This window comes from Thalia democratica, chromosome 9 (genome assembly GCF_965202585.1).
Source record: "Thalia democratica chromosome 9, ktThaDemo2.hap1.1, whole genome shotgun sequence".
Lineage (NCBI taxonomy): Eukaryota > Metazoa > Chordata > Thaliacea > Salpida > Salpidae > Thalia > Thalia democratica.
This window is the reverse complement of record NC_139173.1, coordinates 15,058,202-15,071,446: the sequence shown is the minus strand read 5'-3', so window position 1 is coordinate 15,071,446 and position 13,245 is coordinate 15,058,202. Positions and strand designations below refer to the sequence as shown.

At 26.4% G+C, this 13,245-nt stretch overlaps 1 protein-coding gene across 8 annotated transcripts in view; it reads left to right on the top strand.

The window, feature by feature from the left end:
- The window catches only part of LOC145844025 (uncharacterized), a 55,000-nt gene that overhangs the window by 34,514 nt on the left and 7,241 nt on the right, over window positions 1–13,245 (top strand). For all 8 annotated transcript variants that reach the window (XM_082951348.1, XM_082951344.1, XM_082951346.1 and 5 more), the window contains 2 exons: window positions 5,211–5,338; window positions 12,377–12,548. In XM_082951348.1, coding sequence (XP_082807474.1) covers window positions 5,211–5,338; window positions 12,377–12,548 — 300 coding nt within the window. The remainder of the gene's footprint in view (window positions 1–5,210; window positions 5,339–12,376; window positions 12,549–13,245) is intronic.

Here is a 13,245-nt window from a genome sequence, read left to right as displayed (position 1 = left end):
TCTTATGTTTTTTTGTTTGCATTTGACTTTCTGAAGAGAGTCGCACCTATAGTTTGTTCTTGCTTCATTTATTTTTCCTATATTTCTATCTTTTTAAGATATTTTTGACTTAAAAAGAGAAAAACTATGCCGCACTTTACTGACCAGTTGTCATTCCACTGTGTAAAAATAAATGTTAAAGTCATAAAAAAAAAATATTGTTGAGTGCTAAATTAGGGGTGGGCAACAAAAATAATCGACGGGCCGGATCCGGAAAAATTTTGTTCTTGGTAGGCTGGAGCATTTCGATTTAGTGATGATCCGGATCCTAATTTAAAAGTATTATCCGGATCCAGCTAAGTACTAATTTTAGATAAAGATCCGGTTTCGTCTGAAAACTAGTTTCAAAAAAGATTTCGATCTAGCTAAACGCTAATGGATTGGTTACTTCAGAATTTTGAATCCATTTTTTAAGTACCAAGTTTCCCAAGTATGGAATTTTATGTAAATACTTACTAAGTATTCGTAATTTTTTATTTGTTTTAACTCTGGACCGAATTGATACTAAATAGTCTTATAAATACAATAATTTTGTTACTGAAAATTAATCGAGCATAAAAATGGCCTGATATTTTCAGAAATCTTAAAAATATCCTGGAATTTTTATTAAAAAAAACTATCATGAATCAGCCTGAGTTTAAAAATCAAATTCAAATTATTCTTAGTTATATTGAGTCCTATAGAGATTTTTAAAAATCTTAAAATATCCTGAGTATTCTTGAGTACCTTAAATGTGTGGTAACTCGTAAACATCCTAAATTGCTATGTGTCATTTTGAGATTTTAAAAATTACAAATTATCTTGAGTGGCTTGCCTGTTAGGCAACATTAAATAAAAAGTATATTTGATTAATATGAGTAAAACTTTAAATTGCTCTTCAACTAAACTACTTATTCATACATATACATTTAGAAATAAAAATCAGAGCTATGTTTATTTAAGTTCATAATACAGGGTGCAGTATTGCCACTATTAGAGTCAAAAAATGTCCTATAAGACCTTAAACTATCCTGCATTTTTTCAAGTCCTTAAAAAAAAACTTAAAAATTTTCAACATCAAAAAAACCAAATGCTTTAACAAAACTATTTATAATATAAAAAATATTGAAATTGTTCTGAGTTATCCTCAGCACATTGATTGAATGGATATCTTGAGGTTTTAGAGGTCTTTTTAAATTTTAAACTACTAAATTCTAGTCATTACAACATAATTACTCCTAAATTTTTAAGTTCATCATTTTTCAAGATAAAATAGCTAAAATCTACTACAACCTGATACTACAATCTGAAAAAGATAAAATAAATCTAATAATATTTAATATGTTGCAAAATATGTTTAATTTATTCTAAAATTTAACAGGAAATTCTACTATTTTTGACAAGAATTCCAGGCTGATTGATCAAAAACTACTTTAAGTGTAAAAAAAAAAATCAATTTGAAAAATTACCATTTACCAAGCTTAAATACTTAATAACATCAAAATAATGTTGAAATACTTAATGAAATCAAAACTAAAAAACAATAATTAAGCCATGAAATTTTGCCTGAAATTTATAAAAATCCGAATCTGGAATACAAACTATCCTGAACTTGATGAGTTTTAAAATCTTTTTAAACTAGCAAGAGTTATTTAGTAGTCTGAGTGTGGGACAACCTTTCTCAAAGTATCAAACATAATAAAAAAAAGTTAAAAAAATAAAAGTTTCTTGTATTTTGCTTTTGTAATTAATAACTAATATTCAAAATTTCAATAGATAGTAAAATGTTATTACAAACATACACAAATTAATTTTCTAAGAAAATCATACTTGAAGTTAATTAGATAATACTTTGAAATATTTATCAAATGATTATCACTAAACTTAACAATATAGTTGATCAACAATCCTCAATAAAAAAATCAATCGCATAAAAGAGTGCAAACTGTAGTCTCAACTTGAATATTTATATTTTTTAACTAAAGTATAAAGTTAAGCAGTTTGATTTGAAATAATTGTCAATTATTTAAAAAAAAAAGAAAAACAACTCATTACTTATCTGGGAAAGACATCAATTTTTGACACGTCCTATGTTTATGAAAGTAATTATGGTAGGTAAGATCACCAAAGTTAGTTAGGTAAACAAATTGTTTTTGGCTAATTTAAGAAAGGAATATTCCAAACTGACATGAGATACAACAAAATACTAGAACTAAATAATGTTCTAATCACTGCATAAAAATTAATAGCCATTTAAAAACGTTTTCAGGGTCAAAGTCTTACAGTTTTGTTTTGTGAAAATTGTTTAAAAAAATATTTTGAACAAGTTTTGTAATATTTACATTGGCTGGCCAGGTTTCATATAATTTTGAAAATGCTTAGCGGGCCGGTCGCTTTCACTCGTAGGCTGGATTTCATTTAAATTTAAAAAAGGTTTGGGTCGGTCATTTTCACTCCGCGGGTCGTACGTTGCCCACCCCTATGCTAGATGCGAGTTTAAAAAGCATGTCATTTAACTTAGGTTTTAGACAATAAAATTAGATTCATAATTTTTAAGAAAATTTGCTTGTCCAATTTTTTTTGTTTAAATTTTTGCTTATCAAAACTATTTTTTGTAAGCGAACTAAAAAAATATACGTATTCTTTTTTATTTATTCTGACTTTTAACTATTTACGGTAGAAGAACTATTTGCAATAAAAACTGGAAAATAAAAAAGAGTATAATGTTTTCAATACTTTAATAGCAAGTTTTGAGACTATATATCTTACATACATAAAAATAACTTAGGATAAAAATTACTAAAGTAGTAAAACAACGTTATGTTTTAAGATATCTACAAGAAGGATTTACTTCAGAAGACAAGTTATCTTAAGAAAAAGCACGTTTTTAGCTTGTGTTAAGACATTCTGTCAAAAAATTTAATATTTTTTTTAGAAACAGAAGTTAAATTTACAAGCATTTAGCTTATGGTATGAACAAAAACAAAAAATAGTTTTTATAATGAAAAAAACAAATAGAAATACTTTTCGCTACGCTCATCAGTTTTCAACATCGTGGTGAACCTAGCTGTAAAAAACGAAGTAGTATTAAAGTTAAATCTTTTTTTAAATGTATAAATACATATCATATACCACAATACGACAAATGTAGATTAATTAGAAATAAACAATTTTTAAAATAGTAATAATCAAAAAAACAAGTGGTAAAAGTAATCCATGTACATTCAAATAAGAAAACAATTTGGTATAAAACACAGGACTTTTTGACTACTAAGTTTATGCTGCAGGCTTAAAAAACATACTACTTAAAAAACAGATGACTTATAAATATACAGATATAAATGAAATCTTATATATAATAAACGACATATGAATGAATATTTTGCTTTTTTAATAAATGAGCATCAGTCGTATTTGATTATACTGAATCTGAACTGCACGCAAACTACGAATTCATCATAATGAAATTAGTTGACTTCAAACTTTTTTAGAAAATCTTAAAGTCGATTGAACAATCAAAGAAACTATAAAAGTATTTATAGAAGACATACTCCTATTGGTAATTATATTTCGTACAATACTAATATATAATACCACCTTGTACGTTACTCTCAGTCAAAGCAAGCTTCGCTAGTTTGGTCATGTTCTAAGGATGGTTGAAGTGCAAACTCTAAAATATTTGTTATATAGCGAGTTGGTCGTTGGCAAACGCAACCGAGGTAATACTACGTTTTAAGGACGTATGTAAGTACCACCTAAAAAGCTTTGAAAAAATAACTGATGAGTAGAAGTTGCTTGCAAATGACCATGTCACATGGTGATCTACTATACACAAAAGACTGATAAAAAGGGAAAATTAATATATTGAGAAACCGAAGCTGACGAAAAATAAGAAGCAAAGTGGATTTTGTATAGATTTGTTAACTTATCTATATTTTATAATAAATTAATTTCACAGTACTCCTTTTTGTTAAACTAACATATGCTTCTGTGTGTTAACAATTTAACACACTTCAACAGAGCTATGCGAGTCCAAGAGAAGTGTCTTGAAATCATATTAAAAGGACTATTTAATTTTAACCTAAAGATTGTAGATGCAATTTACATTTTAAGTTTGAACCTGAATTTTATTTTTTGTGTATTTGACCTTTTTTTTGCATTATTGAATCTTGATTGATTAGTTGTATACGTTATTTAGTTAATATTTATGCTTTCTTTAAAAATGTTCTTTTCTATATGATTTAGCTTCGTAGTTTTGGTATACTAGATATATTTACATGTTTCTTAACTTTATACTTTAAGTAATTCCTCGTTTTATTATAGCTATGGTTGATATGATGTTCAACACTTCTGAATGTGGTTAAAAGTAATTTTGTTGAGTTTGTTCGCTTTAAATAATATATTTATGAACTTTTTTGTAAACTACTAAAACGGACAGAACTTTATTTCTAATGTTGATACTTCACATCAGTAATTTAGACGTTTTTAACTGCTACAAAGCAAAATTAATTAGATTAATACGGTATATTTTAAGGTTTAAAAAAATGATGTTTTTTGTTTATAGGCTTAATTATAATTATGAGTTTCATCGGCTTTAATATACATTCACAGTTCTACTTACACTTTTGTTAACTCTAAAACAAGGATCTAATAACTTGAGTACTTAAGATAGAGTAACAGAAATTTTACTTATTAAATGTAAATAAATTGAATACCTTAGAAAACATTTTTAGCATATAGTAAGCTAATTGTTAAAAAATATTTTTAACTTTCGACAAAATGAACATCAAAAATGGCTTTTATGAGGTTGTAGTAACTTTACTTACTTTTCGTCTGTATTTTTTTCATTATAATAAACTTGTTTTAATTTTACTTTACGACGTTTCACTTCAAAAATAGCTTTTCAGACAAAAAGTAAATCTGATAAACAAATATACAATGTTATGATAGTTTATGTATTTTTTTATAATAAAAAATCAACAATATGGTTTATCTATACTGAAAAGTATATAACTGTTGTTTTAAGAATATTTGAAATGGTTTTTAAGTGCGTAAACTTAAATGATGCAACGTTAAGATATAATCTATATATAAGGATTACTTTCAATAATTTTTGTTTAACAGAGGTAAATTTTTTTGCCAAATAAACTATAGAGTAAAACTTTTACATCAAAACATGGTTTAATTATTAGAAACGACAAGAATCTGCGCAGCCTAAAAAAAATGAGAAAAAAGTTAACAAAGAGTGTATTGTAAATAGAAGCTTTCAGAAGGATAACATATCTAATTGTAACCGTAAACGTCTACTTTCTAAAACAAGGTGAGACCTCATTGTTTATGACTCAGATAAACCTTCAACTTTATTAGTTACGCTTTCATGCAAAGTATTAGTTTTTTTACAAACTTCATCATTACACTCAAATTTTAATTTGTCTTGAATAAAATGTTTATAGTAAATATTGATAGGTTATGTTATTTAAATTCAAAATAAAATAGTTTCTAATCACTATGTTTTACTTTTTGTAATATACTTATTACTGTGTCTTCGAAATTTTTGTGAATTCTATTGAAATTTTTTTTTAAGTTACTATTTTATGACAATTTGTATACGGCTGATAAGGATTGTTAATAAATTAATATCAGATATAAACAAACAAACTTAAATTATATAACTAAAATTTACATATGCAGTAAGAATAAAACAAAATTATCTACACTAAAGGTATTTTTATGCGTTTATTCTAAACTAAAGATCATTTATGAGCCTAAATGTAAGAACATTGCCCTACATATAAATATTATTTGACTAATTTTTTTTTTTCTTAATTAAAATTGTCTAAATACTTTAGCTCTCCAAGCTATTTCTAAGCTAATATACTTTTCATATCTGTTGTTATTAAACAAAGCAGTTTAAGAGTTTTTTAGTGAAAAGCTTTTATTACATTAATGAAGTGAGAAGTAAATGTAACACATTATTTTTATCTTTTTTTTTGTTAAACCCAAGCAAAGAAAAAATATATAAAAATAATTATATATGTAAAACCTATGATTCAATCAACATGGCCTTAATGTATATCTGTAACACAAATTACTTGAATAAGTATTTAAATTTTTTTTTTTTTTTGGCAATTATGTATTTATATATATATAATTACCCTTGTATGTCAAACTTGCACGAGCGGACAAAACTGCACGAGTGCATAAAATTGCACGATGATACTTTTGCACGATGGGACTAAATTGCACGAAGGGTCATTTTTAAACGAAGACACTTTTGCACGAGCAGAAAATTTTGCACGGAGACATTTTTGCACGGGTTAATTTTATTAAATAATGTTTTTATTAAAATTTTTATCATTAACTTTTTTAACTAATTTAGTTTTTATATTTATTTTATTTTACTACCAATAACCCTTTTACCAATCGAACGATGTAAAGTTGTTACTTAGATACGCGAATCTGGCTGTTAACTGACTTAACGCGTTATAACAATATCGGTGGCGATTACTTAAATGTTTGGAATTGACTTAGCTAAGTTATTTAGCTAAGTCGATTTATGAAACGAGAATTTTAACTTATACTATCATTTAAGCTTAGCCCAATTAAGTAGTAAGATTGTTAGAATGCTTAAATACTTATAAAAAGAAATCGAGTCTCTAAACATAAAGGTGTATTGTAATGTATAGAAATCAACTAAACACAATATAACAAACTGTACAAATAAACTACTTTAATTCAAAAGTTCATATAAAAAACAGTTGCCAACGTACAAGTGTACGATGCGAACACAAAATTTTGCAATAGATAAGCGTTATCAACTAAGACACTCAAAACTAACTCACCAAAACAAGCGCGTTACTGAAATTAAGTTAAACAAATTTGAGAGAAAAGAAAGAAAGCCACTTTCGACTGCGAAAAACACTGTTGAAGTGTCACACCCTCGGTCGGTAAATTATGGTTTTTTTTATTAATTTATTTATTATTCGTTATTTGTTTATTTTTTTTACTATCACTGTTACCCCTGACCCTTACCATCGATCGGTAGATATTTTTCTTTTTAATTAATTTATTTTTCTAGTGTTTTTTACTAATAGTTGTTATTAGTTTTTTTTTACTGTCACTGTTACCCCCGACCCTTACTCTCGGTCAGTAATCTTTTTTATCTTTTTGTTTTTTAATTAATTCATCTTTTAGTTTGTTTTTTGTACAAACTTTTTTAGCTTTTTTTACTCTCGTTCCTAAATGACCCTCCAACCAAAGTTGTAACTCGTGAAAATTGAGCCTTGGTGCAAAATTGTCCCTTCGTGCATTTCTATCTTCGCGTAATATAGCCCATTCATGTAACTTTGACCCGTTCCCATTTATAAATATATTTATTAATAAAGCACTACTTTTTACAAAAACAATTGTTTCACTATTCTGTTAGGCAGAAAAGCTCTTAAGTTATTTATTATTGTAGTATCTTAAAACATAAATCAAAATGTACACGAAATTAAGCAAAATTGTTAAGCATTGTTACGTCACTGATAAATCATTAAAAAATGTAAGGCACACTAAGTTTGCATAAATAAACGTTCAGATTATTTAAAATAAATGCTTAAAATTTTTTTAAAATTACTAAAATGTTCATTTCGCTTATTTAAAGCGAGATATGAGAATAATTTCGAGATCTCGCCTTTTTCCATATTGCAGAGAGTGTAGCCATGTTTTAAATTGAATTTGTCTTTTGTTCTTGCTGAAATCTCAGTTACTGTCTTTATTTATATCTTTCAAATCCCAAATATATTTCGAAGCGTAGTTTTTAGTCTGTATTTAGTGTTGTTAAAAGAACATTTATGACGTGTGTACCTACTTTTAAACGTTAAACCTGATGAGCCAACATACTGCTTACTTTTCTCTGATTTTATTACCGTCGCTCTATAGATGACATTTGTTAATAAACAATTGTGATCCACTAAGCATTTATCTCTGCAGTTGCATTGCTTTCGTTCCTCTGCCTTATCTTCTAACATTTTGCCATTATGAGAAATTATTGGCTCTTCATGTTTGGCATGCACGAGTACGAACTTTTCAACAGTTTTCTATTAAAATTTTTATGGTACGGGTGCATTAGGCCAAAACTTTGGCTAACAATTTTCAGGAACCATTGACCGATTTTTGTCTCTACCTACAAAGAAAATGGTGGCTTGAAATACAGGATACTTTTCCTTTTTGTCTTTTTATCGTGCTTGTGACCTCCTTTAACAACTTTAAAAAGCTTACTGGTAGTACTGTTACTCTTTCTTAAAGGAGCTCTCATTCTTAGATATAATTGTCAACCTTTTGTTAATGGTTTTAGGTACTTGGTTGACAGCACATAGCGGGTGGTTTGATTATACATTGACATATGTCGCATGGAAATTTAGTTTTCTGCATTGTGTCATTAAAGTATGGTGTAAAATGTCATTGCGAAGGCTAGCTCCACATCAAAAAAATCAGTTTTTACAAGGTTGGGATCTATAGTTATTCTTAAGTCGAATCTGTTGAACACCTTTCTGATTCTTTTTGAAAGCCGCTCAATAATTGGACCTGACTTACTTTCTACGATCACTAAGCCATCGTCTCTATAAATTACAAACTTTTTCTACTGAAAGATATTTTGCTTCTCAATCTTATACAGTATAAGTGACCCTACTAGTTTGCATACTTCTGCACCATGAAAACTTTCCTTCGATATATCAAAACCATCACAATTTCCTTCTTCGACCACGCATAATTGTTGTAAATAAGGACTCATTTGTAGCAGTGAACAAATGTTTCGATTTCGTCCTTACTTATTGCACAATAGTTTTTAGCTAATGCTAGTGCTTCTAGCAGAGTATTTTTTGAAATACTAGAGTAGAAGTCTTTTTCATCAAGCTTATTGAATCTTTGGTTTGTTTGTTTTCAATATTAGTGAATTAGTTTATAACTGATTGTGTTTTTTTTTTCCATTGGTATAACTTGATAACATACCTCATTCTATTAATTAACTTATCTAAAGTTTTCTTAGCCACTTGGCAAATATTTGTTTTAGACGAGTTTATTACTCTACATCTAGGTTTATTCGTAAATCCAGGTTTATGATCTTTTATAGTTACAAATGCATATTTTTGAAATTTTACCGGGAATTTTTAAGTTACTTATAATTTTTTGAGCTTCTTTATTGATTATTTCTGTTGCGTTGCTGTCGCACTTTTTGTAGTTTGCTGCTATGTTTTCTTCTATTAGTTTTTTGTAATTTTTAGGTTCAATTTTATAAATATTTAATGATTTATCAGCAAAAGCAATTAATTTGTTTTATATTCTTATTTCATTTAAATAATTTTCCGTTTTTGTGAACAACGGGTTTTTTATTTTTTTTAAACTTCAAACTCTTAATTAAATCATATAAATCATTTTCAAATCTTTTTAGATGTTAATCTTCCTTAGGATTTCTACACGGTTAGAAAATTCCATTGTATTCATTCTTAACTGGTCCATTATCATCAAAATTAAAATGGAAAGCTTCCTAACGAATTTTCCTTACTAGTTTATCAACCATTTGGTACATTTTAAGTGGTGTTCACTATTACTACGTTGAATGTTTTTTAATGAATGCTCAAGACAGATTGATGTTAGGTCTGGAGTGTTTGTAATAATCTTATCACACTAAAGACTCGAAACACAAGATGTGTGAGATTTTTCTTATAGATTTTCTTAAAAATCTTGTGTGAGAGTTTAGTTATATATTTATATATATATATATAATTTATTGAAATGGCGATTTTAAAAATTCTGAAACATATGTTTCATAAAGACAAAGAAGATTGTCTCTAATCTTCAGCCAGTTCAAATTTAAAATAAAAAGCACTTTGGCAAACAAAGATGCAAAAGTTTACAAAAAAAACAAAAACAGTATGACGTAAGAATTGAACATTGTACATTACAAATATTCAGTACATAAATCGATCTACCATCTAACTAATCAAACAACCAAAATTAACAAAAACAACAGTTAGTTGACTATAAAATACTTCAAAATTTGTTGTATTTTAAGAGGAGCTTTTTCATATGTCGACAAGACGATATAAATTCGCTCCTCTTATTTAAACAACCTTCCTTTTTTAACGCACACATAAACTCTTTTTTAATGCACACAATTCTTACGTCATATTGTTTTTGTTTTTTATGTAAACTTTTGCATCTTTGTTTGCCAAAGTGCTTTTTATTTTAAATTTGAACTGGTTGAAGATTAGAGACAATCTTCTTTGTCTTTATGAAACATATGTTTCAGAATTTTTAAAATCGCCATTTCAATAAATTATTTAAAAGCCCTTCAAGTGGGCTCAGTAGAAGGTGTTTAAATTTGAACATTAACCTTATTTTATATTTGAAATGGCGATTTAAAAAATTCTGGTACATATATTTCATAAAGCTTTAATTTTTCATAAAGCTTTAATCATCAGCCAGTTAAATTCAAAATTTAAAGTAGAAGGTGTTTAAGTTTGAACATTAACCTTATTCTATATATATATATATATATATATAAAATAAGGTTAATGTTTAAACTTAAACACCTTCTACTGAGCCCACTTGAAGGGCTTTTAAATAATTTATTGAAATGGCGATTTTAAAAATTCTGGTACATATGTTTCATAAAGCTTTAATTTTTCATAAAGCTTTAATCATCAGCCAGTTAAATTCAAAATTTGTACAGTGCTTTCTATTTTGAATTTAACTGGCTGATGATTAAAGCTTTATGAAAAATTAAAGCTTTATGAAACATATGTACCAGAATTTTTAAAATCGTTATTTCAATAAGTTATATATATATATATATAGAATTAAGTTATTTAACTTAATAAATTAAATTTTTCACACTGAGCCCACCTTGAGGGCTTTATTATTAAAAAATCTTTGCATCTTTAAATAAACCTTTTATATATATATATATATATATATATATATAATTTACTGAGAAAATTCGATTTTCAAAATAACAGAACATATTTTTCATAAAAACAATAAATTGTTATTAATCGTCAGCTGTAGGTTCGAAATTAATTGCACATTGCTAAACAGTTGTACAGTACAAATGTTCAGTAAAAAAAATCTTCCATCTAAACAAACTTTTATTTCGTTAAATATTTTTTCACTGGATGACAATGAGCTTAGGCGTTTCTGAATCACTATTGGCATATCATTTTTATATGTCGGGGATGTAAAGAATTTATATTAATAATATTAATTAAACAGTTTGTTTTTCAGTAAGGTTAGTAACTTGAATTTAATTTATTAAAGGATACATGTAAAAAAATCTGCTTGAATAATTCGGTTTCTATTGTTATTTTTGCCGTTTTGTTTAAATAATTTTATTAAGTATTTAGCAGTATTTTTAGCTGATCTTGGTGATTTGCTTCTTATTATGCTAGCCCGTCATCTCTATATAATCCGAACTCATTTTCTGTAAAAAATCCTAGCTATTTTAAACTTTCATTTAACAAAAGTAGTCCTATTAAGTCCTAGATTTAATGTCCAAAAAAGCAACCAAACAGTACTTGGGATCTACGAAATATAGTTTTAAAGAAAGATATAGGAATCAAAATTCCGTTTAACAATATAAATAAAAGAAAACATACAACAAAACTAGCAAACTCTATTTGGGATTTAAAAGATAACAATACAGATTATAAAATAAAATAGGAAACTCCAAACAGGAAAAGATCAAAGATTAATTCTAATTTTGGCTGCAGACTTTGTAAACTAGAAAAAATTGAAATTGAAAAATCAAACAAGATTATAATAGTAAACAAGAAAAGAGAAAGACTAAATATATGCAGTCATTACCAAAAAAATTTTTTAATCAAAATTAAACATAGTTAAATTTAAATCAAAATAAAATTAAACCGTGCACAAGACTTGTTAAAAAATTTTTTTAATATAACTTTTCCTTTCCGTACTTTATAAAATTTTTAATTGCAATTACTAATTTTGTTTAATGCAAAAGTTTTTAAATTAGTAACAAAAGTAGAAGCAGCGTATTTTTCAAACTTAACTTACTGCACAAAAATATTTATTATGAGTAAACTTAACATCAAAGCAGAAAATAACTTATCTTACAAAAATTGACAATATTGAAACTATTAAGTATCGTGACTATTTATGTGGTTTACAAGCTCTATCTTCAAAAAATTAAAAAAAACTATTGTTAATAAAAACATAAATATTCTATTGTAAAATAAATGCTTACAAACTCGTAATAAAAAAACTGTGAATTTTTTAAAAACTATAATGAATAGTATAGTATTTGTATTTAAAAAAAAATTCTTAAGTATTTTATACTTTTTCTCAAACAAAGCTCAAAAGTAAGCCCAGCTCCCGAAAGAAGGTCTTTAAAAGACGCAAGTAGTGAAAAAAGCGAAGAACAAATAGAAAATTTTGAAGCTGATCTGCAGGGCAAGCATAATGAATTCATATCTGGTGAGGAGAATTCGAATACTTCAAAAATCGGTTCAAATCTGTCTAACGAGGTAAAGTTTTTTTCTTAGAACACAAAAGTAATAAACTTTCCAAGTGTTTTTTTTTTTTTGTATACAGCATACATGAAAAGTAAAATACTGTTTGGTATAGATAATTTTTTTAACATTTAAAAACGGGATTAAGTAGTGTCTAATTGATAAACTTTATTCTGAATGATTTTCTTCGGCATTATCTAAACTCGAAAGTCTTGGTTTAGTGTAACTTAGTTATAAAGAACTATTATCAAAACGCTTAGAAAGTCTACAAATTTAAAACTTAATCTAATTTATTAATTAATTTCAAACAATAAATATTTTGCATTTCTTATGAAATTTAAAACATTGAAGAATAATTGTTTGCTTTTAAAATCTTCAAATAAACAAAATAAATCAGAAACAAGTAGAAGTGTTTTGAAAAAGGTATAAGTAAATATGAGACTAATACTTAGCTGTAAATATTTATAATTAAAATTTTATTTAGAACAAAGTCGTTAAATTTTTTTTCGAAAATGCTTCTAATTTAAATTAAACAAATATAAATGTAGACTTTTTTTTGTTAAAATTTTAAATTCAACCATCATCTTACTATTATAACACGAATGAGTTTTATATATACAAGTTGCTCATTTTTTGGCTAATGGTATACTAACTGATAATGTTTTTAAATAACATTTTTTAGTATATAAATATATTACTGTTTTAAGTTTTT